This window comes from Pagrus pagrus (assembly GCF_965226575.1).
Source record: "Pagrus pagrus genome assembly, chromosome: 11".
Lineage (NCBI taxonomy): Eukaryota > Metazoa > Chordata > Actinopteri > Spariformes > Sparidae > Pagrus > Pagrus pagrus.
In genome coordinates, this window is record NC_140195.1 from 32266252 (window position 1) to 32292566 (window position 26315).

At 40.0% G+C, this 26315-nt stretch overlaps 1 protein-coding gene across 12 annotated transcripts in view; it reads left to right on the forward strand.

Annotated features, from left to right (window-relative positions):
• The window catches only part of vps13d (vacuolar protein sorting 13 homolog D), a 150396-nt gene that overhangs the window by 72793 nt on the left and 51288 nt on the right, over positions 1-26315 (forward strand). For 6 of the 12 annotated variants that reach the window (XM_084367243.1, XM_084367239.1, XM_084367246.1 and 3 more), the window contains exons 32-43: positions 146-279; positions 554-709; positions 5747-5933; positions 6194-6268; positions 6355-6555; positions 7072-7161; positions 8082-8222; positions 8383-8508; positions 13755-13829; positions 20481-20586; positions 22936-23088; positions 24005-24140. In XM_084367243.1, coding sequence (XP_084223369.1) covers positions 146-279; positions 554-709; positions 5747-5933; positions 6194-6268; positions 6355-6555; positions 7072-7161; positions 8082-8222; positions 8383-8508; positions 13755-13829; positions 20481-20586; positions 22936-23088; positions 24005-24140 — 1580 coding nt within the window. The remainder of the gene's footprint in view (positions 1-145; positions 280-553; positions 710-5746; positions 5934-6193; positions 6269-6354; positions 6556-7071; positions 7162-8081; positions 8223-8382; positions 8509-13754; positions 13830-20480; positions 20587-22935; positions 23089-24004; positions 24141-26315) is intronic. The other 6 variants (XM_084367245.1, XM_084367248.1, XM_084367249.1 and 3 more) reach the window with 3 other exon arrangements.

Here is a 26315-nt window from a genome sequence, read left to right on the forward strand (position 1 = left end):
TTTTTAAAATGTCTCCAGCATTTCATTTGAAGTATTTTATTAAATGTCATTAAAATGTAATTGAGCCAAAACAACAAATGACTTGACACAGTTTTTTTATATCATCTTGACCTGTATATTTGTTAAATTGTTATTTGGTCTTCAGGCACAGAGTTTGTGGTTGTGGAGGACTCGTCATGTCTGGATACCAACGCCATCATTCTAAAAGGCACCACTGTCCTTACCTACAAACCCCGGCTGCTGGACAGACCCTTCTCAGGCAGCCTCGCGGGAATAGAGGTAACATATTCCACTATCATGGCGCCATTTACCTCTAAGACTACAAGTGCTACCACTGCTATTATAATCAGGAATCTTTTCATCAAAGAAACACAATCTTAAAGAAATTAATTTATTCAATAGATGACGAATGAACTAAATAGTGCTGCTGCTACTGTTATTGCTTTAATACTACTTGTTCTTTTACTGCCTTTGCAAATACTGCTAACTACTAACCCAATATCCAGATTTTAATTGTATTAGCTTTGATGCAGACATATCTTGTCACCCCCAGGTGTTCTCGTGTCGGTTGGGCAGTGAGCAGGAGACAGCGCTGTCAATCCTTGACCCAGTCAATGTTCAGGTGGAGCTGTGTGGGAGCCCCACATACCAAAGCAGCTCAGGCCTACTGGATGCTTTCAACGTGGAGGACATCCCACCGCTACTGGAGGTCAGGAGTGAGCACTCAAACAAAATAAGATTTGTAGTTTGTGTAAGGGAAATTCTCCTTTGTGAGGTTGAGAGTTGCTAAATCTCAGAAGAATTGTAGACTCAGCGTGATGAATCAGATCTCTTTAATACATGCAGCATGGAGAGAAGACCTGAAGTGTTCTCTCCCGTCTTCCAAATGTTTATGACTTAAATACAAAACAGAGTGGGGGGTTACAGCATTTCTTCCCAGAACAATGACCCCTTGATGTTTGGTGGATCGTCTCTTTCCCAGGACAGTGACCCTTTTGCTACTTCATTAGAATGTAAATGTCGTCTACCATCTATCTTCCTGTAACACCTCAGACGAGAGGCAATTGTCTCTCGTCTGACTCTATGACACTTACAGCAAAAGGGGTTTCTCCCCTTTTGTTCTCACATCCTGATATGGTGTTTACAGTATATTTCTTACTGAATGGAAAACTATTTAATTTCTCACAGTTTGTAACTGGAGCTGGTGCAGTGGTGAAATGGTTAGCACTGTTGCCTCTCAGCAAAAGGGTATTTCAATGCCAGTAGTTAGTGTATGTAGATTAAGTACATTTTGCTGATAATACTTTACTGTATCCCTTAAGTGAGATTTTAAATGCAGTATTTTCAGTTTTTTGTTTTTTTTACACAAGTAAATGATCTGAGTACTTTTTTTCAGCCTGTACTGGCCCAGGTCCACCGTGTATTGTTTAGTTTTGGTAGCCCAAATAATTACAAAACTGTTTAACTGAATAATTTAGTCTTATATTGTGCTGACATGATGCATTATTCCAGATAAAGTTGTATTCAAACAAATTACAAGAAATGGGAGGAGATTATTATTTCAGCAGAGGAGTGGTCTTTGCATTGAATTTAATAATAATTTGGAGATTACACAATGTTTATGTTCAGATAAAAGACATTTCTCTCTTCATGCTACATTGATTTATGTCATATTTATTGTTTCAGAAATTGTCATACATTTGTTTGAAACTGAACATCATGGCTATCCAATCAGCTGAAAGAGGGGGCTGATTGGTGATCACTGGGCAGCTCTTCTCCTCCCTCTTCTTTTATAACGAAGAGTACTTTTTATTGCAGCATTGAAGTCCTCATCTTGGCAGAGGACCTCCTTCTACGCCCTTCAAGTTTCTTAAGGAGAGCCTCCACAGTCTCAATCTCAATGCTTTCAGCCTGGATCCTCAAAACCTGTTCTTTTTCTAGCATCTAAGTGAGCTCCACAATGTCTTGAACAACAGCTTAATGGGTCTTTTTCTCCTTTATCATATTGTTAGTGAGCATCTGGATTTCAACTGAAAGCTTACTCTGTGAGGGTTTGTGCCATCTCCAAACTTTGGAAAAGTGCCTCCCTGATTTTATCAGCCTGCAGTTTCTTCTCTTTCTGCAGCTGTTGGTTGAAGTCTTCAAAAAAGCCTTCTCTATTTCAAAATTCTTGAGGTTTTCAGCCTCTGCCTGGTGCATCAGGTCCTGTTCTTTTTTAAGCATTTGCTGCATGATGCCTCATGATGCAGGTGATCCTGTTTGGTCCTCTCAGATTTGTGCTCAGCTAAAAGCAGCTGGCTCTCAGCTGAAGACCATCTGCACATTTTCCAGTTTATCGAAGAGAGTCTCAGCTATCTCCATAGTCTTCAGTTTATCTGCCTCGGCCAGGACCATCAGGAGTTTCTCGTTGTTCTTTGTTGAGGTCCTCCAGCTCCTGTTTTGCCTCTTCGAGCTGTTGAGGAAGTTCCTCCGCTGTCGAGGGGCAGATCATCTCCTTTCTGCTCAGCTCGTTGGTGTCCATGGCATCAGCTCTTTGAAGCTCATTCTTCAGCTCTTGGATTTCCAGGAGCATGGCCTTCTGGTCTTTCCTGTCATTTGAGACTAGAACTTTGCAGAAGAGTTTCAGCTCCTGGTTCTCAAGCTGATAGGCCTCTGTGTCTGTCTATGTCTCTGGAAATGACCCTGATCTCACTCTGATAGATATTACAGAGGTCACTGTGGAAAAAAGTATTAACAACAAAGTACTACTGTCATCACACAGCCTTTTTTTGCCATAACACACACCATTGCTGCATTGTGTCACCATGACAACAGACAGGCAAACTCAAATCAACGTATCTAACAGACACACAGGGTGTGTTCCAATCGCCTTGTAGCTCCCTGGGTAGTAGACAGCACATGGTATTCAGCCACGTTTAGTAAGATTCCAAACCGTAATGTTCAGTTCAAACTGCGAACTATGTTGGGAACAACTGAGCAACAGTTCATCACTTTGCCGGCAGTTGTAAAGCCAATCACAGTACCACTGTTGATATGAAGTGGTAAAGGCAGTGTACTTAAAAACAGGACGGCTCATATTACTACTATTTATCTTAATTTAATTTTAATTTTAATTTTTTTTAAATATATTTCTCTTATATTTCAAGAGAAACAAGTTATTGGTGACCTCTTAATTACTTTACCCTGAAAGTGTCCTGGCAACAATTTTGTGTACCATTCATAATTATCAAAGACGGCATTATATAGTAATTACATAATTATAATCTTTTAAAAAATCAACATAGCATACTACATAATGTGTAAACAGTCTGCATGCTATGAATCACTTTAGGAATGACGCTGGGCTACATCTTGTTAAATCAGATTTAAATAAATTTTCAATAGAATCCGTTTTGTAATGGTATTAGGTTTTGTTCCCTTTTATAGACTGAGTCACTGTGACATTACAGTGACAACAGCAGTTACTTCTTGGTAGAAAACATTGAGCAGTTGAGGAGAGGATCTGCAAACTTGTGTCTTTCTGTAGTCATTTTCAGGTGGTTTCACATGGTGTCAAAAGCCAAAGAAAAGAGGTGAGTTTTAAGAAGAGTTTTAAAATGAGACAGTGAGGAGGCCTGTCTAATGTGCAGCGGCAATCCATTCCAAAGTTTTGGAGCTGCAACGGCAAATGCTCACTCCCCTCTGAGCTTAAGCCTAGCTTTAGGCACTTTCAGGAGCAGCTGGTCAGCTGACCTGAGAGAGTGGCTGGGAGTGTAGGGGTGCAGCAGCTCAGAGAGGTAAGGTGGGGCAATGCCATTCAAGGCTTTAAAAGCAAATAACAGAGTTTTAAAATGAATCCTTAAATGGACGGGCAGCCAGTGGAGTGAAGCTTAAATCGGTGAGTTGTGCTCATACTTGCTTGTGCCAGTTAAAAGATGTGCAGCAGCATTTTGTACCAGTTGAAGACGAGCAATGGAGGACCCACTAACCCCCATATAAAGTGCATTACAGTAATCCAGCCGAGTGGTCACAAAGGCGCGGATTACTGTCTCTAAGTGCTGTCTCTGAAGGACTGGTTTAATTTTAGCCAGCTGCCTCAACTGGAAAAAGCTCGACTTCACCACAGCTTTAATATGGCTGTAAAATTTAAGGTCTGCGTCCACTTTTACCCCCAGATTGTTCACAATTGGCTTGTGATACTGTGCTAAAGAACCCAGATCAACTAGGGGGGGTCACAGGAGTGCCACCAAAGACCATGACTTCTGTCTTTTTTTCATTAAAATTTAGAAAATTTAAAGATAACCAAGCTTTAAGGTCGTGTAAACACTTATGCAGTTGCTTAACAGAGTAGGAGTCAGACTTTTTAAGGGGGACATAGATCTGACTGTCATCCGCATAACAGTGAAAAGAAATGTCATGTTTCCTGAGAATGGAACCAAGAGGGAGTAGATAAAGAGAAAATAAAAGAGGGCCAAGCACAGAGCCCTGTGGGACCCCACATGAGAGAGGAGCAGTGGAGGACACAGAGTCATCAAGGCTGACACAGAAAGTCCGATGTGACAGGTAGGACCTGAACCATTCAAGTGCTGTGCACCTGATGCCCACCCACTGCTCCAAATGAGCAATCAGGATTTCATGGTCCACTGTATCAAATGCTGCAGTCAAATCTAAAAGTACAAGGACAACACAATGACCAGAGTCAGTAGCCAAAAAGATATCATTAAAAAGCGCTGATTCTGTGCTGTGCAATGTTTTAAAACCGGATTGGAAAATCTCGAGAATATTTTGTTAATTTAAAAAGTCCATGAGCTGAGAATAAACAATCTTCTCTAAGATTTTAGAAAAGAAAGGCAATTTAGAGATGGGCCTGAAATTTGGCAAAACGGTAGGATCCAGCCCTGTTTTAACCAGATCACGGGGACTGTTGTACATCACTGTTCACACCCAACTTTGTGCTTCACGTCACGTCATATGTTTACGCCTAACCCAGTGGCGGCTTTTTTGAAAAGGAGGAATATTACACCTCCGTTTCACATAGACAAGACGGCAGATTGCAGCCTTTACCTGGCTGCAAATGTGGCGCATTTTCTAACTAAAAGGTGCTAAGCTGGGCAGGGTCCGCAGGGCTGGAACACCACATCCGAGCCCGCCACCGGTACCAACCAGGCAGCGACAGGGTCTAGAGAACGTCGAGAGATACACAGGCGAGGCCCAGCTCCATTTCCACCTCGATCAGGACGTGCCAACCCGGCCCCCAGCCTCACCAGACAGCCACTACGCTTACCCCGGCGGAGGTGCCGTTTTCGCCGCGGGGGTGGTGCTGGAGTGCGGCAGAAGTATGTCCGGATGTCCGACAGGAAAGAATTTTTTTTTTTTCATAATAATCAAAGTTGACAAGATTTTTGGCGGAGATTCTCAGATCTAGCAGCGTTTGGCGATCATACACCAGCAGAGTGTTGACGGTGTGTGCAACAAGTGTTGCAAGCAGCAGAAATACACACAACAGTCGGAGCAGCTGACGGCCCGCCTGACACACTGGCGCAGTCTTGCCTTGTTATCTTGTCCCAGCAACCTGCCTGGACTTACCTTGAATATGCATGGATCTTGATGAAAAAAATCAGGTGTATTTAGGTGGCTGGTATCTATGAGTGAATACAGTTTGATGTGGATCCTAGATCTGCTGCGCTTAAATTACTCTTAAACAGTTATGAGTGGTTTAAAAACTGGGTGCATTGCCACTTTAACTGTGCATGTGATTCTCTGACAGATTCAATTTCCTGCTTTGGACATCCGTCTGTCCTACAATGACATTCAGCTCTTCCTGGCCATCACCAAGTCAATCCCTTCTACCAGCACTCCACTGCCCTCTGACTCTGACACCACCACTGCAACCAGCACTGAGCCTATGGCTACACTCAAAGACAGTTTCAGGCAGAAGACTGAGGCCCTCATTGGTATGTTAAGACCAGCAATTCTTCATAATTTTTTTTCTGTCGTCTAACTGCTTTTCTATCCCAAAAAAGAATAAAATTTAGAAGTATTTTGTTTTTGTGTCCAGAGCTATCATTGCTTTGTTGATTGCATACATCTTGAATTGTTTGAAATTATTATTACCCGCAGTACTCACTATTTAGTTACAATGAGGGTATGTTTTGAGTTCACTGCTTATTACTGTTCTGAGAAAAGCTAATAATGAAGCTTTGTTTTGTCATAGAGGGCCAGCTGACCCGTTTACAAGACCTTGGCTTCAGGAAGGAGGACTGCAAAAGAGCCCTGATCCACTGTAAAGGTGAGCAAGACCTTTAACACTGTTCTTTATACCTGGCAGTAGAGTCCCTTAAGAAGTTTTGACCAACCATTATATGTGACCCTCAGGCCAGCTTGACCAGGCTGCCACATGGCTGCTGGAGAATGCTGAGAACATGGTGGGCCATCCCAGAGCCAGAGCTGACTCTGGCTCCAGCAGCCACTCAGCTCCTCTATCCGGAGTGGAGGTGAAGGCTGAGAGTGTCTGCATCTGTTTCATCGATGACTGCCTGGACTGTGACATACCACTGGCTGAGCTCACCTTTTCCAGTAAGTCTTATTTACATACATTTGCATTATCAAGCATATGATGAAGTTTGGGGAATTATTTATCTTAATTGGTATTGTAATTATGATGAAAGATTAGACAGCTCAAGTTCCAAATTGTATCTTGCCACAGTGTTTGGTGCTAAGCAACTAGCTTTTGAAGTACTTAGAAGTCTCTGTTAATCAACAACAGTGGCTGTTGTTGTTTATTGTTGCTTATACTCAGCTTCTCTGCTATTTAAATCTGGAGTAGTGCTGTGGCCCACTGTTTAAGATACATAACCGTCAAACCGCGGTGGCCTAGTTTGATTGTTCCCACGGTATTATCCTTCTCACTCTCTTTCACTGACCAAATTTCCTGGACACAATCTAAGTTTTTAAGAATTAGTCACCACACTATCATAAAAAGTGCTTAGAAGCATGACAACTTGATAAATAAATAATAACACATTCAGGAAGCTGAGGGTGAATATATTGTAACTGAGCCTGATGTGATCTGCCGAGTGTTTGTTATTGCAGGACTGTATGTGCTGCAGCGCATTGGTTCCACCCAGGAAGGCAATGCCAGCTTTACTTTGTCTGGAGACTACTACAACAGAGAGCTGTCAGGTAATCACATTTACTTGCAACATTAGAACGTTCAACACTTTTTTTAAAGGGGTGTGCATAAGACGAACATGACACCTGTCATGAACATGAAGCAGTCTTTATTAATGTTTATGAATGTTGTCATAAAGTGTCATTGTGTCTGACAGTCAGGAGTGTAGCCTTGGTTGTCTAATCGAGACCTTGGAGGGCAAAACCGCAGTTCCAACCATGTGGTTACAGTGCTGCTGGTGACTGACTTTAGTTTCAACTTGCATCCACGTTTTACCTGTGAGCATAAAATAGTGGGGACATGTTTCATGATAACGTTGGCTCATATAGTCAGGCTTGCCCTGTGTTGTCCTAGGTCATACAGCACGTGACTTTGTTGGGATTAAACATTTGGCCTGTGCGCGTGCAAGACGGATAATATCCAGTGTTTAGCACTGCCTCTGGTGGTCAGGAAAAATTAAATGAAACAGTAAGCAATATTTTAAATCTATTTAAAATTCTATTCCCAACTATAATGTGTTGAATGGCAAGTGCGAGAGCTCTGTATTCCAACTGTCATCACTGTTACAGTGTTTGGTCAGTCACCCATGTCTCTCCTCCCCCTGCTCATGCAGAAAAGAGAAAATACATTTTCTGGTATCCCTGTCTGCTCGATGAACAGGATCGTCCTGTTTGCTGTTGTCTGTTGATAACCACTCCATGTCCTGTAAAACCAACAGGAAGTTAGCTAAAGCAACGGCAATGCAAGAGTTTTGACATCACTAAATGGCACTGTTTTAAAACTAGTGATAAAACCAAATAACAGTACTCTGACATGTATCAAGTGTGAAGTGCAGAGCAAGCGAGATGATATTATCTAGGGACTGATTATACCTTAATGCAAACTGCAAACGTAAGCTGCAGGGTGGCAATCATTATCATGTGTGTGCCAGGCTGGGAGCCCTTCGTCGAGCCCTGGCCCTGCTTCCTTTCTTGGCAGCAGCAGGCCGCCGGCCGTCTCCATCCTCCACGTCTAAAGATGGGGATCCGAGCCAAGCAGAGACTGGACGTGAACATCACTTCTGTCCTGTTGGGTGAGTACATAAGCAAACATGCACAGGCTGCACAGCAGGTTTTACCGTGTTTTGGGGATTTACACAATGAGTAGTCATATCACTCAGTACCACTTGATGCTGGTTTCCAGTTACAGTGTTTTTCCACAAGCCATAAATGTGTTTTATCTGGTCCTTCCAGAACAGTACAACACCACCAAGAGCTCCTGGATGGCTGACTACTGTAATGATGAGGAACAGACTCCCCACTCTTCACCCCCACTGCTCTGGATGGGTTCCTCAGTCGACCCGCCCAGCTTAGGACAGAGTGAGTTCCAGCTGCACACAGTACCACTAACAAATCACTGGGTGGTAAAGATCTTCACGAGTACTCAAAGACTCTGTCAGGATTATGTTTTGAATTCATTAAACGGACGGCCACATATGTCATCTTAGATAACACATTTTAATTTGTGTTTTTTTTTTTTTTTTTTAAAAAGTAACACTTAATTTTCAGGTCCGGAAATTTCACAGTTAGAAGGTGTTTTTACCAAGTAACATGTTTGAATTTTTTTTTAAATTACCCCCAAATTACCACAAAAATATCCCTCAAAATGTATTGAAAATGACCCCAATATTATTTAATGATAATAGTGTGCTATTTTCCAACAAGCAGTTCATAAATAGCTGCTAATTTTTAAAATACATTTGCAGAAAACTTCCAACTGGTTTCGGCTGATCATGACATTTTAATTTCCAATTAGTTTCTGTCTAACTTCCCCTCAGCAGGCCTTTAAACAGAGTCATATACAACAGCAGAATACAAACAAAACAGAACAAGACATTACACTAAGGCTTAAAGATGCTGTCACAATATTAACAACTCAGGAGTGAGGTACAGTTAAACGAGTGAATGGATTGCATCAGACATGAGGCTTGTTCACACAGCCAGGCAGGTTGGAAGCTCTATGGATGTGGAGTAATTTGACCTTAAGCCAAGAAAGGTCACCAAATTGTCATTAAGAATCTACTCTGTGTATTGGGTTTGTACAGATGCAGTCTTTCCAGTTGTATAACAATATCTCCTTAAGCCAATGTGTAAAACAAGCTGGAGTGGTAGACCTTCAGGTCCACGAGTCGTGTTAAGTTACTTTAAATGACAAAATGACACAGGGCTTTTATTGGAAATAAGCGTGTTTTACCAAACTAGTGGAGCTTTCTCAGCACAGATTCTCTAATAGTCCACCCGGGAGGAAGAGTGTTTACAGCTGCTACTCTGACCGCTGTCACAGCCATGGACCAGCACGCTGCTTTTAAATGTCTTCTACTCAACACCAGAGCACTTAAGTTGAAGATGCACCTTGAAGCAGGTAGCCCTGGTGTAATGGAGATACAGTAATAATGATGTCAAACCGAGACAAGCTGAGCTAGCACCTGTGGAAATGACCTATGAGTGAAGCAGCTGCATCTGTCTCACTGCCCTGTGTGACAATTGGTCCAGTCTTCTGCTCAGATCCAGAGCTGACTGAACTGGTGTCTTGATAAAAATTCATCAGCATCTTAAAACTCACCTGGTTTCAGTCTGTCCTTCATTTTATACCACTAACTTTATTATTATTTTGCTCAGTTCATTTAAAAAAGACAGCCATGTTAAAAGTCAAACCTCAAGTGTAAGTTTAAAGTTAATTCTGGATCACAGTTTGGACTGGAGTTTAATGATTTTGAGCTACAGAATTAAATTTGATCTAGGTTCAGGGAAAAAATAATTTCAAGTGGAAGAATTTAAATTTAAACCATGATTTAATCAGTTTCAAAAGCTGATCCTTGTTAGTGCAATCCAGCCTTAGAAACCACCATTACTAGAGGCAGAGCAAGTCCCTGTAGAGCAACCAAAAATAGCCAGGTCTTGGTTGGGTTGAAATAGGCTAAACAGAAATACAGAGAAATTAGCGAGCAATGTTTTTCTGATTTTGTATTTGTATAGAATTCTTTCATGTAAAGTCAGGGTGTCCGCGAATCCTTAAAAAGTCTTAAATTCATGTATTCAAACCATCTTCGTTTCAACTCTGACGTTGAAAGCGGAGGTGCTTTGGATTTTGAACACTGTGTGTGTGTGTGTGTGTGTGCTTGCGTGCAGTTTTTTTAAAAAGTGTGGGTTATTAGAACTAAATTAGGTTAAATTCCTAGATAAAAACTATTAATCACTTCTTAAATTAATTAAAACTAAACTGAAATAAAAAGCAAACTGAAAAAACAAATTAAAATAAAAACTAATGAAATTTAAAAACTATAATAACCCTGACACACACTCACTCCATTCTTCATTGTTTGAGTTGCTCTGTGAATGGCAATAAATGTAGTTATTTTTGAAAGTAATTCTGGGACTTTATTTTCATTACTGTTTTGTACTTCGTGTAGGTCTTAAATTTAGTTCAAAAAGGTCTTAAAAGGGTCTTAAAAAGTCTTAAATTTGACTTGTTCAAACCAGCTTTGGCTGTCCAGGGCAGTTGGATAGAAGCGACAGATGCATTTAGGTAAATGGGCCGGTTTTGAAAAAGATATAATAACCTTGGTAGGCTCACCATTCTGATTGAATAACCCATCCAGTCATGAATAAGAGCAGCAATCCTCCAGGTCTCAATATTTGCTTTGAGTTTTACTACTGATTCTGTGAAGTAAAACCTGAAAAGATACTTGGGGGTCCTGGTCAGTTTGAGCCCCAGATAAGTAAACAGTCCTTCATCACTCTAAAAGGCAAGACTTGTTGCTGCTTCACTTCCCTATTCACCATTTACATTCTAATAAATTCAACAATAATCAATCAGTCTGTCTCTGTCACACACACACACACACACACACACACAGACATAATTAGGCGTCAATTGGCAATTAATGAATTAAACTTTTAAAATGGGAAATTAGTCACTTGATTCCATTATCTTGAAATTGTATTTGTCTGTAATAAGAGAGTTATGGTGGCCAACTATAAAAAATTACACTTAAGAAAGTTGTTCCCAAAGTTGGCCTGATCTGCTGAAATTATAGAAATTAATGAAATATAAATGGTTAAAAATGTACTTCAATTAACTGACCTGCAGAAGTAGAAACCAGACACAGGAAATAAAGATGCGACAGCTCACTTCAGTTTAGTGGCCTGCTGAGGGAAAGTTAGACGGAAACTAGTTGGAAATTCGAATGTCATGATCAGCAGAAGTTAAGCAGAAAGCAGTTGGAAGTTTCCTGCAAATGTATTAAATAAATTAGCAGGTATTTATTAAGTGCCTGTTGAAAAAATAGCACAATGTTATTATGAAATAATATTGGGGGGATTTTTTATGTAATTATTGTGAAAATGGGGGGTAATTCAAAGAAATTTCAAATATGTTACTTGGTAATTACCACCTATTTACCATCATCAGGACAATCTGTGCAAGGGGCAAGGTGCATGCAGCCTGGTATGTCTGCTCCTTAACCAATTTCCTCAGGGGTCAAGAAAGTATTTTTGTTTTTTCTTCTGATTCTGAAATTTGCAGACCTGTAAAATCAAGTGTTCCAAAAATAACTAGATGAGAAGATAACAGAATAGCCAGATGACTGTTTCAAATATTTAAGCTTAGGCAGCCTCCAATGATATGTCTTGCACTAGGTAGTGGATGTCATCTTCATTTGCTAGTCAGAACTAACATGTTAAAAGGGCAACACAGTCTGCATGACATTTCCACACTCTCAAATTTGCATAATTAGTTACACAGTGAAGAAAGAGCGATGTGATCTTTGGTCAGATATTTGGTTATCTACCAACTCAGATGACACTAAAAGACATTGTTACCAGCAAAAAACTTAAAGGGGAACTACTGGTTTTTACAACCTGGACCTATTTCTAGCATAAAATACGATGATTTACTCACCCAGATTACTTTGGTGTCATTTGGCGTCGTTCGGACGAAATTAGATCCAGTGGAGCGCCGCGTATATCCATATAATGCGAGTGATCCGGGCACCGAAGCGCAGCCTTTATGAGCATTATCTGCCACGAAACTAGTTCATCTCACCAATATTTTGTTACGATACGCTCGTGCTATTCCCCTCTGAGTCCGGGCTCGTCTGTTGTCAACATCCGGGGTCTGTAGGTTGACCTACTACCTCTGACCTGGAAGATGTCGTCTCTGAGCTGCGCGCGCACCCGCGACAGCCGGCTTGTTTACCTGTAGCTGTTACTGCTAGTTTGACCCCGGATGTTGATAACGGACGAGCCCGGACTCAGAGGGGAATAGCACTAGCGTATCATGACAAAATATTGGTGAAATGAACTAGTTTCGTGGCAGATAATACGTTATATAGAGGCTGTGTTTCAGTGCCCCGTCACTCGCATTATATGAATATAGCGGCGCTCCACTGGATCTAATTTCGTCCGAACGACTCCAAATGACACCAAAGTTATCTGGGTGAGTAAATGATCATATTTTATGCTAGAAATAGGTTCCAGGTTGTAAAAAACGGTAGTTCCCCTTTAAGTCTCGATTGTAATTTTGTATATTTTTCTCATTATCACCAAATCTCAACCAGCAAGCATTGTGTTTGCATCAAAGCCTGATAAATGTCATTCTTCTTAACCATTGAGCTTCATTGTTGTCCAGAAACTAGAAAAAATTGGAAACACATCAATGCATCGTGCTTTTGCAGTGCGTAACATTTTCCTTAGTAACATTAACACCACACTTAATCCCACATGCAGCCTCCTGTTGCTGCCCCAAATTCTTACGAGAGCCCAATCGGTGCATTAATCCGCTATTGAAAGAGCAAAAAGCACTATTACCTCCTGTTTGAATAACGTTGCTTAAAAGTACAGTTATCAACTGCAAATAACTTATTTTATCTAATAAAACACATCTTCTATATACATATATATATATATATATATATATGTATATATGTATATATATATATATATATATATATATGTGAGATTTCTTTTACAAATTTCTGTCTCGGAACCAGTGGGCCTCTGGCTTAGAGCCACAGACAGGAAGTCATTGACATTAAGACAAACTGACATGAAGTTGGATTTGATATTCTCATGGGATTTGTTGATAATAAGAAAATGATAGAATAACAAGTTATCATTGAAGTGGCTAGTTTAGGACTGGTAGGGCTTTGGTTAGTTACTTTGGTTGCATGAGGAAACTTGGTTGAGGGGTTGTTTCTTCTGAAGAGTTGTAGGCAGAGCAGGAGCTTTAGCTGCTCTACACCAGGCTTTCATTCATTTTGTTTATATTCATTTTAGCCAAGAAATGCTATTGGTATTAGTAGCATCAATCAGTTAAATTAACCACAAACCCTGCCACTCTTCAGCCAAGTTCCTCTGGTCCTCTGTCATAGGAAATGAATGGATTTGTGTTATGTTTGTGTGCTACTGTGAACACATGTAAATTGAATGGAGATGACTTGAAGTGAAGCATGACTCGGACTATTCATAAAAGTATTGATTTGAAGAGAAGTGCCAACACAGAGTACAGAATGAGGATGATGAACGTGTCTGTCTGTTGTGCAGTAACTCTCTCTCTCTGCTGTCAGGTGCTCCTCTTGCTCACCTTAGAACTAGGAGCACAGCCAGCTTGACCTGCCTCGAGCAGCAGATTCACTACAGAGGTACAGTTGAGAGTTTAGTCGCCCAGACAGTCTCCCTCAGCAGCACACTGAGTATCAAAACTCTTATTCAGACATCATCAGTTGTTCCCCATGGGTGCTGAGACATCTTGCAGTGTTGTTAAGGTAATACAGATTTGTAGCAAGGATCAATCAAAAAAGAGTCAAAAGGCTCCAAGATGACTCTCTAAGAGACAGGTGTATGTTGCTGGGCCTGTGGACCCTCTGCCACTGCCAGCTCCCAGTCCTCTGTCCCATCCATAAGCCTGTTTGATTGCATATGAGCAAACAGCCCGATATTTAACTGAGGAGGAGCACTGATGTGAGTCCATGGATGTGTAATAGTGATGCACGAACCAGCTCGGCCAGATCACAAAAATGATCAATCTGACTTGTTGATGGGAGGCAAGTGGGAGAAATATTACATCTTTAAAGCAGCACTCTGTAGTTTTGGTGCATAAATGTTAATGAGCTGAGAAAGATGTTCATTGGCTGATTTTTTTTCTGCCTAAACAAACTAAATAATCAAACTCTCTTCGTTTTCATGACTGAATAAACAAACTGACCGTAAAGGACAACACAATTTATACTGTTTTACTTTGTTTGTATGTGGTGGACCCTGCCACCTTTCTAGCTTCAAGCAGTGTTCTGGGACCTAATTTTCCTCTGAAAACAGCTTGTTTATTCACTTATGGAAAAAATACATATTTCTGAGTTTGTATTATTTCCTCATTGATATTGTAAATATTAAAATTCTGAGTTTGAATTTCTTCTTCAAAACTACATAGTAACCCTTTAATGAATAAAATATTAGTGACATTACCTGCATCGAACCCCTGCAGTACAAAGAGTAAGTGTGTCTCCATTTAAGAGAGATGATGTACACAATTTGTTTTACGTCATTGATTACTTAACTCTCCCAACATACCGTCAGCATCAGTCGGTCATGTTTATTAATGTTCTGTGCTCTTCTCCACATTCAAAAGGTCACACACACACACACATTTCAGGTTCATACAGTGAAACTTTTTGGAGTAAAGCAGCCGTCCTCCAAGTTCAAAAGTTCTTTCAAAAAAATATTTATTTCAGAAGCTAAAAGTTTACTTCTCATTCCCCTGGAGTGTTTTCTCTCTCCCGTCAAGTTTATTACTATAGATTTGATGATACTTGTGATGCACTGTGCGCTGCTTTGTGCTGGGCATAAGATTGGGCCCGAAGACTGCAAGCTCACAAACATGGTTGTAAACAATAGTGGATTTAAAAAACATTATAAATAGTTTTTGTGTTGTTTTATGAGGAAGAAACGTGTTTCTTAGACCTCAATCTTGGTCACTAAAACAGTGAGTTTTAGTGAGTAACACTGAATACAATCATATCTTTTGTTTGTTTACGAGAAATCTCCACATGACTACTTTAAATCAACATGTCAAGACCAAGACAAATTATATCCAGCAATATAAATGTATATTAAATAAAAGAAAGCTATGTATTTTACTCACTGTCAGTTATCCATGTAATGGTTGGTGGCATTTAAATCCATGTAAATCCATGTACCCTTCGTTCTTTCGTTTTTTCGTTTCAAAACCAAATTAAAAAAACAGAAAAACAACGTTGCGTTTCTGTTAATCTCTTTTAAACCCAGAACGAAAAAACAGGAAAAACAGAATAACACAAAACCACATTTTGTGCCTGTTATTCTGTTTTAAAACAAAAACAGAATAACGTGAAAATTAAGTATTTGATTTTTATTGTTTTGTTATTTTGATATTCTGAAAATTCGGGGAATGCTGGGAGATTTTTGTGGAGTCAGTGGCTTAGGTAGTGAGCCAGAACGTGGTCTGAAGATAGAGCGTCTCTGCAATGGCAAGCTTTGTCTTTTTCCGGGGGAGTCGCCGGCTCAGCCTAAGGGATGAATGCCGATCATATTTACTGATTAAAACACGTAATACTCAACAGTTACAAGGAGGAAAACAACAGAGGCAAAATAAAAAATACGAGGAGGAAAGGTCCGATTTGTTACCTAGCAACCAGAAGATTCTTTGTAGCAACTTAACGTCTGCTACACTAACGGAAGACAACACAACACGTTTCTATTTCAAAATATTATTGTAACCTATTACTATAATGATTAATCTATTTTCAGAGAAAAATATTTACAACAATATGTGGGCTAATGTTTTCATACTATCACATTTATTTTTACCTGTATAGGCCTACTGGTATGTGAATCGAGCGCGATCGCACGAGCGAAAGAAAGAGACAAAGAAAGGAGACACCGGGCGTTTACCAGCAAAAACTGAATGGTTAGAAATGAAAAGAGGGAAATCACAGAATACAGAATATGTCCAGGAGACTCCTCAGGACGTGAGGGAGGAAGGATCAGATGGTGGCTCAGGTAGCGATGACGAAAATATATAGGCCTATGGCTGCACGTCTGTCAGCTGCACTGTAAGCAGGTGTAGCCTACACCATGCAGACATTTCTCAAACTTCATTTTGTAGGCTCAGGACAGACTAGATCATGATTGTATTGGATATAATAGGGTAGCCTAACCTAATTAATCTCTCGGCTGCTGTCCAGTCCGGTAATAACGGGTCTGTGGTGTGTACGCTACGTCATCGCCAGGTAGAACAACTGTAACCCCCCCCCCCCCCACACACACACACACACACACACACACACGCTCTATCTTCAGACCAAGTTCTGGCTCACTTCCTAAGCCTCTGACTCCGCAAAAATCTCCCAGCATTCCCCGAATTTTCAGAATATCAAAATAACAAAACAATAAAAATCAAATACTTAATTTTCACGTTATTCTGTTTTTGTTTTAAAACAGAATAAAAGGCACAAAATGTGGTTTTGTGTTATTCTGTTTTTCCTGTTTTTTCGTTCTGGGTTTAAAAGAGAATAACAGAAAAACAAAGTTGTTTTTCCGTTTTTTTAATTTGGTTTTGAAACGGAAAAAAACGAATGAACGAAGGGTACATGGATTCATTTAGCACTCATAAGACTTTCACGCTCAAGTTGTCAAAGCACATTTCTTTCACAAAGCTTTATGTGAAGCTGAACCACAGTGTTTCACTCGCTCTAGTTTATTCAAACTCTGTCCTGTATTATTCCTCTTCCAAGCCAATTTAACTTTCTTTTGGCTTTGTGTTTTGCCTGAACAGCATGACTTGTACCTCATTTGCTTTCCAATGCATGGCCAGTAATTGTGACTCCAATGTGAAAATTCACTACTTGACATTATGGCACAGTAGTCCTTTATGTTTTTGGTAGAATGTTGCACATTGTGTAGTAAAGCATGCTACTCTGTTAGCTTTAAGACATTTGATTATGGTCTGTCAAACTTATCTGATTGCAGATTTTGGGCAGTCTCTTTGTGTACTGTAGCACCTATTGATGTAGTAACATTGTGAAAATATAAAAAAAACAAAGATTGTACTCAACTTGATTGAAAATGTAATGAAATGTCATGACTGATAGTGTAATAACATGTTTACCATTAATGTAACACCTTATTACATTATTGGGGATCTATTACACTTTCAGGTGGGTCAGTTGTTTTTGTTTTTGTTTTTTTCAAACTAATAACATAATACTTTTGACGAACGCTTTAATATGGTTATGTTCATTTTCAGTTGAGAGTTCAACATTCTTTGACATTTTTGAAGTTTGAAGAATTTTTAGAATATTACATACATTGGATTTTAAATGAAATAACGATTAAGTTAAAGTCCATACTTTGAGCAACACATCATATAATTTTGTCTAATTTGAGAGCTGCTCTGGTCTAATGGACCATCCTTTAACAAGGACCAATCAGCATGGATATGGGTGTGTTCATTTGCGATTGATAGGGGTTTAAGTTTAATGCGTCTTTGCCTGATAACAACAACCACTCTTTTACACATGAAATTACTGTTGTTATGCCCCGGCCTAGGGTCTACCAGAACATAACATACGGCTTCCCTCTCTTTCTCCCACTCCCAAGAATAACACACCAAAAAACTAAGGATGCAGTCCAAAATAAGGGAATTTATTTACCCAAACAAAAAAACAACTTCAGGGTGAGCATTAGCTAAAACAACAAACAAAACGATCTGGGTTTTCAAACTCACTCTCCTAACCAAAAACAAAAGTCAACAAAAAGACAGGTTTTCTTACCTCACTCCCTAACAATAAACAGGAGAAAAAGTGCACAAAGAAAAAGGCTACTCACCCCTACTACAAAACTGGACTGAATAATAGTGTTATCAAATCTATTTACAATATGTACAAATGAGATATGAAATCTCTGCGAAAACACGAACATCGAATGTTTCTGTCACAATGGGAGTCAGAATGATCAAGCCAAAGATGCAATCGAGAGAGAGAGAGCGAGGCGACGAGGTCTGCCCCAGGCTCCACTTTTAAATTGTCCCAGTGTCTGGATCCGACCAATCAGCAGCCTTCCAGCCTTCCTCAATCCGCAGCCTCCACCTGTACGGACGTTCTGGGACACAAATAGAAACACAGCACCTCCTCTTGACAGGGAGGGAGACAACATCACAGACAAATACAAACGGAACGGAACATACAAATTATGACCCCTGGGGTCATAACACTGTGAACTGTTGGTGTTTTCAGTAGGCTAACATGACAGTTACTAAAATGTACCTAACATTGCAGGGACAAGTAGCATTTTAGACTACTACATTATCTTTCATAAAAAAATACAAATGACCCACCTGAAAATGTTATAAATTACCATTGTTTAACAAGTTAATTTTTACTGGTAAAAATGTTGTAACAATTTCAGTAAGGACATTTTGTAAAATGTTTGGGTTTTATTACATTTAGTTCAAGATAGGTGCAAATCTTAATGCATTTTCTGGAAATTATGACTTTATTGGGTGCTACATGTCAGGTAGTGTTTATACTGCTTATACTGGGTATAAAAATAAAGTTGAAAGAATGTAAGTTGTGACACCTGCTAAATTTAAACTAAAAGGTTAATCTGGAAAATGAATAACTGCAGGACAAAGAGGTTAAACTGTTGCCAGTATTTCTTTGTCAAAAATGTTATGTGTTTGCTAAATAACAGCAGTCTGCTTTGTGTGTATTTTGTATTTTTGTTCAATGAGCTAGTACTACTCATTTAATGTGGTTCATGAATAAGAAATTATTTTTCTGGCCTTTTGTTACATTTTAAAAATCTTACAAACAAGTGTGATGGTAAGTATGTAAGGATTGTGTGTTTGCTTTCAGTTACCTATAGGAAAAACTTTTGTGATCTACAAATGGATACTGTTGTGTATATGTGTGCTTTCAGTTTATATTTGATTCCACATATTGATCTAAATACACTGTATGTTCATTTGTAGAATGTAAAAAGAGAAGCAATAGACTAAGCCAAGCCAAATATAATATAATTGTTATGCTATAACAATTATACTTATTTTAATTTCTGGACAAGCTGCCTTTTTAAAGGGGTACTCCACTGATTTCTATAAGGTTAGAGGCGCATTTATTAAAAAAACGTGGGCCCTATTTAAACAGTCTATGGTGCTTGGTCTTAGTGCATTAGGGACGTGTCCAAGTCCTTTTTGCTTGTTAAACAGCGGATAATCTGGACGCAAATAACGGCACAAAGAGGTTGTATTTAGACTCTGAATTAGTCATGGGTGTAATCTGAGTGTCGTCTCCCATTCTGTTTAAGAGCCAGGTGCGCCAGGACATGGTGCATATTAAACAGTGGCACTCGTCTTCAGTTAGGGACAGGGATGTGGTCCTTGGCTGCTGGACCCTCTGCGCCGCCATTTCACAATCATCTGTTCCTATCAACAGCTCTGTTTGACTGCATATGAAAAGATACACTGATATTTAACTGAGTAAATCAATTCAATTCAATTCAAAAAACTTTATTTGTCCCCGGGGGCAATTAAAGGCACATGGAGAAGTTGTACACAGACACAAACAAGTCCCTCTGTGTGTGCGAATCTCAGTCCGTGGATCAGGTGGGACGGGTCATAAAAAGTATCATTCTGATCATTAACGGGTCGCATGAGAGGGTGAAATACTTCCTTAAGTGAAGGTAAAAAGAGTGAAGAATTAGCATTATTAAGATGCATTGTAGAGTTGCATTGATGTCCTGGCCTACAGATCTTGTTCTCCAGATGTAAGAAAACATGTTTGTTTTGCACAGACCCCAACTAATGTCACACAGCCATGATTTTAATAGTTTTTTCAGTGAAAATGAAAATTGTGATGCAAAAATGATAATTCCCACTATCGTAAATCATAGCGCAATTGTAATATCTTTCAAATTATCACAATATGATTACTTAGACATAGCAATAGTTATTAAACCGTATTAGTGTGGATGTAGCTGAAGTCTCCAGAGATCCTCCAGAGAGATGTTTTCACAGGCTGATTAGCTGTCCATGTGACTACTTCATTGATTTGTTTGTGTAAAATTGGTGGAGTGCCCCTCTAAAGAAAGGAATTTCAAGGCATCTGTGCTTTGGTTGCTTTTTTAGGTCTCAGAGACCAAGAAGAAAGCAAGGGCATGACTGTTAGAACTGAACATAAATGACTAAGATAGTAATGAATAATTGAAAAGGCACAGCAAAATCATTTTCTCTCTGATTGGGTTTTCATTTCTGTTTCCAGCAGATGTCAAGCTGTCCAAGAGGAGGCAACCATTCGTGCCATATGCTCTGCGCAACCACACAGGGTGCACCATGTGGTTTGCCACTCTGACTACAACCCCCACAAGGTAGGTATAACCATAACTGTGTATGGTACCATAACTACATGTACCTCAACCTGGAGATCCAGCATGTTTGGCAGATTTGTAGGGATAGACTGCAAGCAAGGCTTCAAACTGAATTAGCTGTCATCTAGTGCCCCATGTTCAAAAAGATTACTAAATGGCAGCATGAGACCATGGAAATACAAGTAAGGTTCGAGGGGATTTATTTGTCATTATACAACACAGTGTTGCATAATGAAATGATAATTTGTTAACTTCGTGCTAAAAAAACATGGAATGAACATGAATTATACATTATGTATATACATACTGTATATACATAAACACATGCATTTTTATAAATTTGCATCGGCATGAATGTAAGCAGCAACATGGTGATGATAAGGTGGTCAGCATCTTCATATTCAAATTTTGACATCAGGGAAACACTGTCCATCAGCCTAGTCGACCTGTCCTCGTCCCACTGTAGTCCTGTCGGCTCCAAACACAGTCCACCCATCGAGTGCAACAGCGTGATCCAAGATGTTGTTGTGGAGACAGGTTTCTGTAAAGTGCACCGTGCAGGTTCCCCTTGTGCAGTCAAAACAGCTCTGACCTGTCAAGACATGGTCATTTGATCTCTGGGGTTGTCCTGTGGTGTCTGTTTGTAGTGGATCCTTTGGGCCTTGTTTGTTGGAGGGTGGGGCCTCCCGAGTGGCAGAGCAGCACAGAGCAGCACAGAGCCGGCCAGTCCAACTCACCCAACAAGCCCAGGGACACTCTGTCACATGACGATGGTGCAACCGAACTACACACCTGATGAATGATTGGCTGTTCATGTGTCACTCATAACACACTCCATTTTTAAGGGATATGATAGACTGTTTGTAAGCCAGGGCATATTCACTATGTGCTTTCAAGTTTGTTTGCATTGTTTGTTAATCCTGCTCCTCTCAAATGTTGCAAGTAACAGTCAGAGTGGATAATTACCTTGTTGATGTTTGCTAATGCAGTCAAATTAGCTCTAAGAGACTGCACATTAGCATACATTATTAATGGCTAACGTTACATCCAGCATGTGAACACACCAACTCATACAGGTGAGTAACGTTGGGTTTGCAGTGTGGAAGCTTGAATAAGTTCCAGCTGTACTGGCTCCAGCACTCCTCAAAGCTATAACATTAATTGTGGGTACAGAGATAAAGTCTATTATCTTGTTATTGTTAATGCTATAGGCTAACTTTGTTACTTGTGTTACAACTAAGTGCATTATTCAGGCATTACCAGCGGTGTAACTGGGAAACTGCGCATGCTTGTCATAGTGTAAACAGATCATAGGATTGTGGTGTGTTTGGAACTTCAGTGTAGGGGACTGTGATGTTTATAAGCTTGAAAATGCCTGCCACCTTACCTTCGTAATGCAGCTCGGCCAGCTCACCTGAGCTTAACCCCTATCTCTGCTGTGTCTCTGTGCCTGTCAGTGGCACAGAGCCGTCAGTGATAATTACGTATTACTTGTGTGACCTGTGATCCTATCGAATAGTGTTGTGGGCGGGACATTAAGTGAGAGTGGTGAATGCAGACAGAGGGTCAGCTGTAGCAGTGTGCATTTTTAGATAAATAAATCTTATCGGCAATCAGGAAGATAAAGCGCTAATACAGATGATCGGCATAATGCCAGATATCGGAGCAGATAATCAGCTAGGCCAATAATTGGGATGGGAAGTGTGTGTCAAGTGGCATCCACATGCATGCCAGGACCCAAGGTTTCCCAACAGAATGTTGCATTGTAACGTCAATGATATTCACTTCACCTGTAAGTGGTTTCAGAGTTGTGGCTGATCGGTGTAGATGTGCATACCAAATTTGATGGCATGTGTAAAATGCTTTATGAGCTTGGAGTAAACTACCACTTCATGTCTTACTGATTTGCACCACATTTGATAATCTGGAGCACATTCGGTATGTGCGCACAAAAGTTATATGACGTGACATGGAGCTAAAATATTATTGTCACAGGAAGTATGAGGGAAGGTTCCTGATATTTTCTTTACTTTTCTGGTTGCACTGGTTGTCTTAGTTTTTAATTTAGGTTCACTCGCATATAATTTAGTTGGTTAGTTTATCAGTTAAGTGCTAAAGTGCAGAATGGATTTTCTACTAGCAGATAAATAATCTGACTCACATGAATGGGTCTGGCGTGGGTTTGTTATAGCCTAAGTCTTGGGTGTGATACAACTGTGTCCTAAATATCCTTTAAAAACTGTGCTGATCTGATCATTGGACGTCTCTGCTGGCCATGTCCAAGCGCTTTCTCTAGAACTAATCTCTGATAAATTTCTCCAGCTAAAAATGTTCATATGTTCCCCACAGGGTGGCACTGTCTCACAGCAGTAGTGCAGACTCCATCTCAGATGTCCACGGTCCAGGGACTGATGACACTCACAATGTCAGCCAGTGGAGAGAGGTGCTGCCTGGGGAAGAGATCCCCTTTGAGTTTGAAGCCCGCGAGAAACTCCGCCACCGGTACAGTTCTGATTCACATTCACAGCATCTACTTTTGTACAGTGAATATTACATTTTGTGTGATAGTTTTGACTGGCTGGCCATCATTCTTACTAGTTTGATAACCTTTAACTGCACACTGTAAACTTGATGGTATATGGTTTCTCTATCCTTTCAGATTGGTCTTTCACTTTGTTGTATTACTTCTCTGCTATACTTTAAAATGTGATAAAGCAGTTTGATTGCAGGGGTGTTGAGGCTTGCCAACCTTCCTGTTACTTTGATAACAATTTACACCACAGATTAATCATATCAGTAGGACCATGTTAGGCTAGGTATGTTTTCTATAGTTAGGCTGATAACAAAATCATTTCTAAATGTTGGAGTAATGACACTAATAAAGGTGAAAGAACTTTACCAATGCAACAGTGTGTTCTTTGCTAGAGCTTATCATTGAACATGAATCTAATTAACCTGCTGTGGTCCTCAGCCCAAGACTTCTAGAGAAAGCGCTTTGACATGGCCAGCAGAGACATCCCATGATCAGATCAGCACAGTTTTTAAAGGATATTTAGGACACAGTTGTATCACACCCAAGACTTAGGCTATAACAAACCCACACCAGACCCATTCATGTGAGTCAGATTATTTATCTGCTAGTAGAAAATCCATTCTGCACTTTAGCACTTAACTGATGAACTAACCAACTAAATTATATGCGAGTGAACCTAAATTAAAAACTAAGACAACCAGTGCAACCGGAAAAGTAAAGAAAATATCAGTTAATGGTGTTAACTACCATGAAGGTCTGTGGATCTTGTAAAACCTCTTGTAAAAATTCCATCTATTATAAATGATGAATTGATGAACAGTTTTTTCCACAAATGCATTTCATAGATTATGTATTGCTGATCCCTTGTTTCTTCCTCCTCTGTAGACACACTCATGAGCTGAAGCTGCACCAGCTTCTGGTACGAGTGTGCGGATGGGAGCAAATCAAGCCAGTTTCTGTGGACAAAGTGGGTGTTTTCTTCCGTTACGCAGCTGCAGACAGAAACAACTCTTCCAACACTGTGAGTACAAGTAAAAACTGTGAAAACAAAATTATTTTTAAAACCCAGATTCCAAAGAAGTTGACACATTGTGTAAAACTCAAAGCAGCTACAAGGAACTTTTATTTTTTGTTGATTCTGGCATTTGTTTTGATGCAACATATTTTCAATACTATTTTTCTACATAGCTGTAGCTGTTTGTGGCTATGTAAGATTGATAACTGTAATATGATGATGACGATGCAAAGAAAACCGTGCATACATATAGATGACATACAGTTGCAATCAAAATTATTCAACCCCCATTGCATTTTAGGTTTATTGGCAAAATTTACATTTTTTCAGGCGTTTGCAATAAACAAATTACACAAGAACAGTTTAAATAGTTAAATAAAACTAATATTACAAGGATTTTATCCAAATTCAACATGATATCCTTCTTTCAATGACTACTGCAGTCTCAAAAATATTCAACCCCCTGAATAGAATTCCTCATAAGAGACACATTTGCAAATCAGGTGTGGTCTCAAGCATACCTGATGCAACCAATCAAGGGCTTCATTAGTTGCATCAGGTGTGCTTGAGATAGAACACCTCAAATACCTGGACTGTTGACAGTGACGTTTCATTGCATGTTAGAAATATGGCTAAGTCAAGAGAATTGTCCAAATCATTCAGAGAAGAGATCATTGCCTTGCACTAGGGGTGGGCGATATGGCAAAAATATCATATCACGATTTTTTAAAAATAAAATCACGATTTCGATTTTATCACGATTTTAAATCAAAAAAAGAAAAACAGACAATTTAGGCCAAAGAACCTTTCTGAACAGATTTTAATTTAAATAGTTGCAGTTTTGCCGACATGTGCAAACAACGTAAACATACTAAAAGGTAAACAACAACACTCTGATAAAGTGCACTCTTGCAACATAAAAGGTAGCTTTCAATAAACATGAAAGTGAAATAATGTTTTATTCAGCAGTCATTTTAACAGGATTTAAGTATATCAAAACACTAAATAGCAGAGGTGGGAATTGTGGAGTCATCAAGTCATCTCCATGCCATGTATTTGTTCTGTTCATGCACTAAACCAGCTGAGTCCGACCAGCACAGCTCTTCAGCCAGGAAGGTGAGCTAATTAGTGAATGCACCTGGTTCAGTGACTGAGCAGAACAAATACATGGCATGGAGATGACTTGATGACTCCACAATTCCCACCTCTGCTAAATAGCTTATTGAAGAGGGTCAAAGAAGTCCGTCAGTGGTCGGACTATCCGACTTCGCGGTAATTTGAACCCTGTACCATTAGCGCGATATAGCGCATTTACCGCGACCTATCCATGCGCCCGTGTGTGTGTGTGCGTGCCCGCCCGCCCGCACCCGAGAGAGGCGGTAGGTGGAGGGGCTAACTGGCAGAGATGAGAGATGGTGAAACGCTGTTTTTTTTGTTTTGTTTTTTAAAAAAGCGACCAACTCCTCCGTTTGGCTTTCTGCCATGGCTCTCCATGCGGCTACCGCTACACACATATACAAGGAGGCGGGTAAGAAAGCGCGTCACTGCCCGTAATTCGCTATGATTGGTCGGTTAGGTTGACGATGTAATACGTTTGGTGCGTCGGTGCGTCAGCATAGAACTGCAATTTATAGAATGTGCCCTAGACGATCCTACGATCACTGCACTTTGGCAGATCGTCTACACATTCTAATCCTTCACGATCTAATATCGTCATATCGCCCACCCCTACCTTGCACAAACAAGGAAAAGGACACAAAAAGATAGCAAAGGCACTGAATGTTCCTAGAGATACAGTTGGAAGCATAGTTTGCAAGTTTAAAATTAAAGGAACAGTGGCTACACTACCTGGACGTGGCAGAAAGAGGAAGCTATCAATGACTGCCACCAGAGTCCTGAGGAGGCAGGTGGTCAAAAACCCTCGACTGACCGCAAAAGACCTGCAGCAAGAGTTGGTGGCACTGAGGTTTCAGTTTCCACAGTAAGGTGCAAGCTAAACGCTGAAGGGCTCCATGCCCAACTCCAAGACGTACACCACTACTGACCCAAAAGCACAAAAAAAGTCTGCGGAACAAGTATTTGATACACTGCCGATTTTGCAGGTTTTCCCACTTACAAAGCATGTAGAAGTCTGTAATTTTTATCATAGGTACTCTTCAACTGTGAGAGACGGAATCTAAA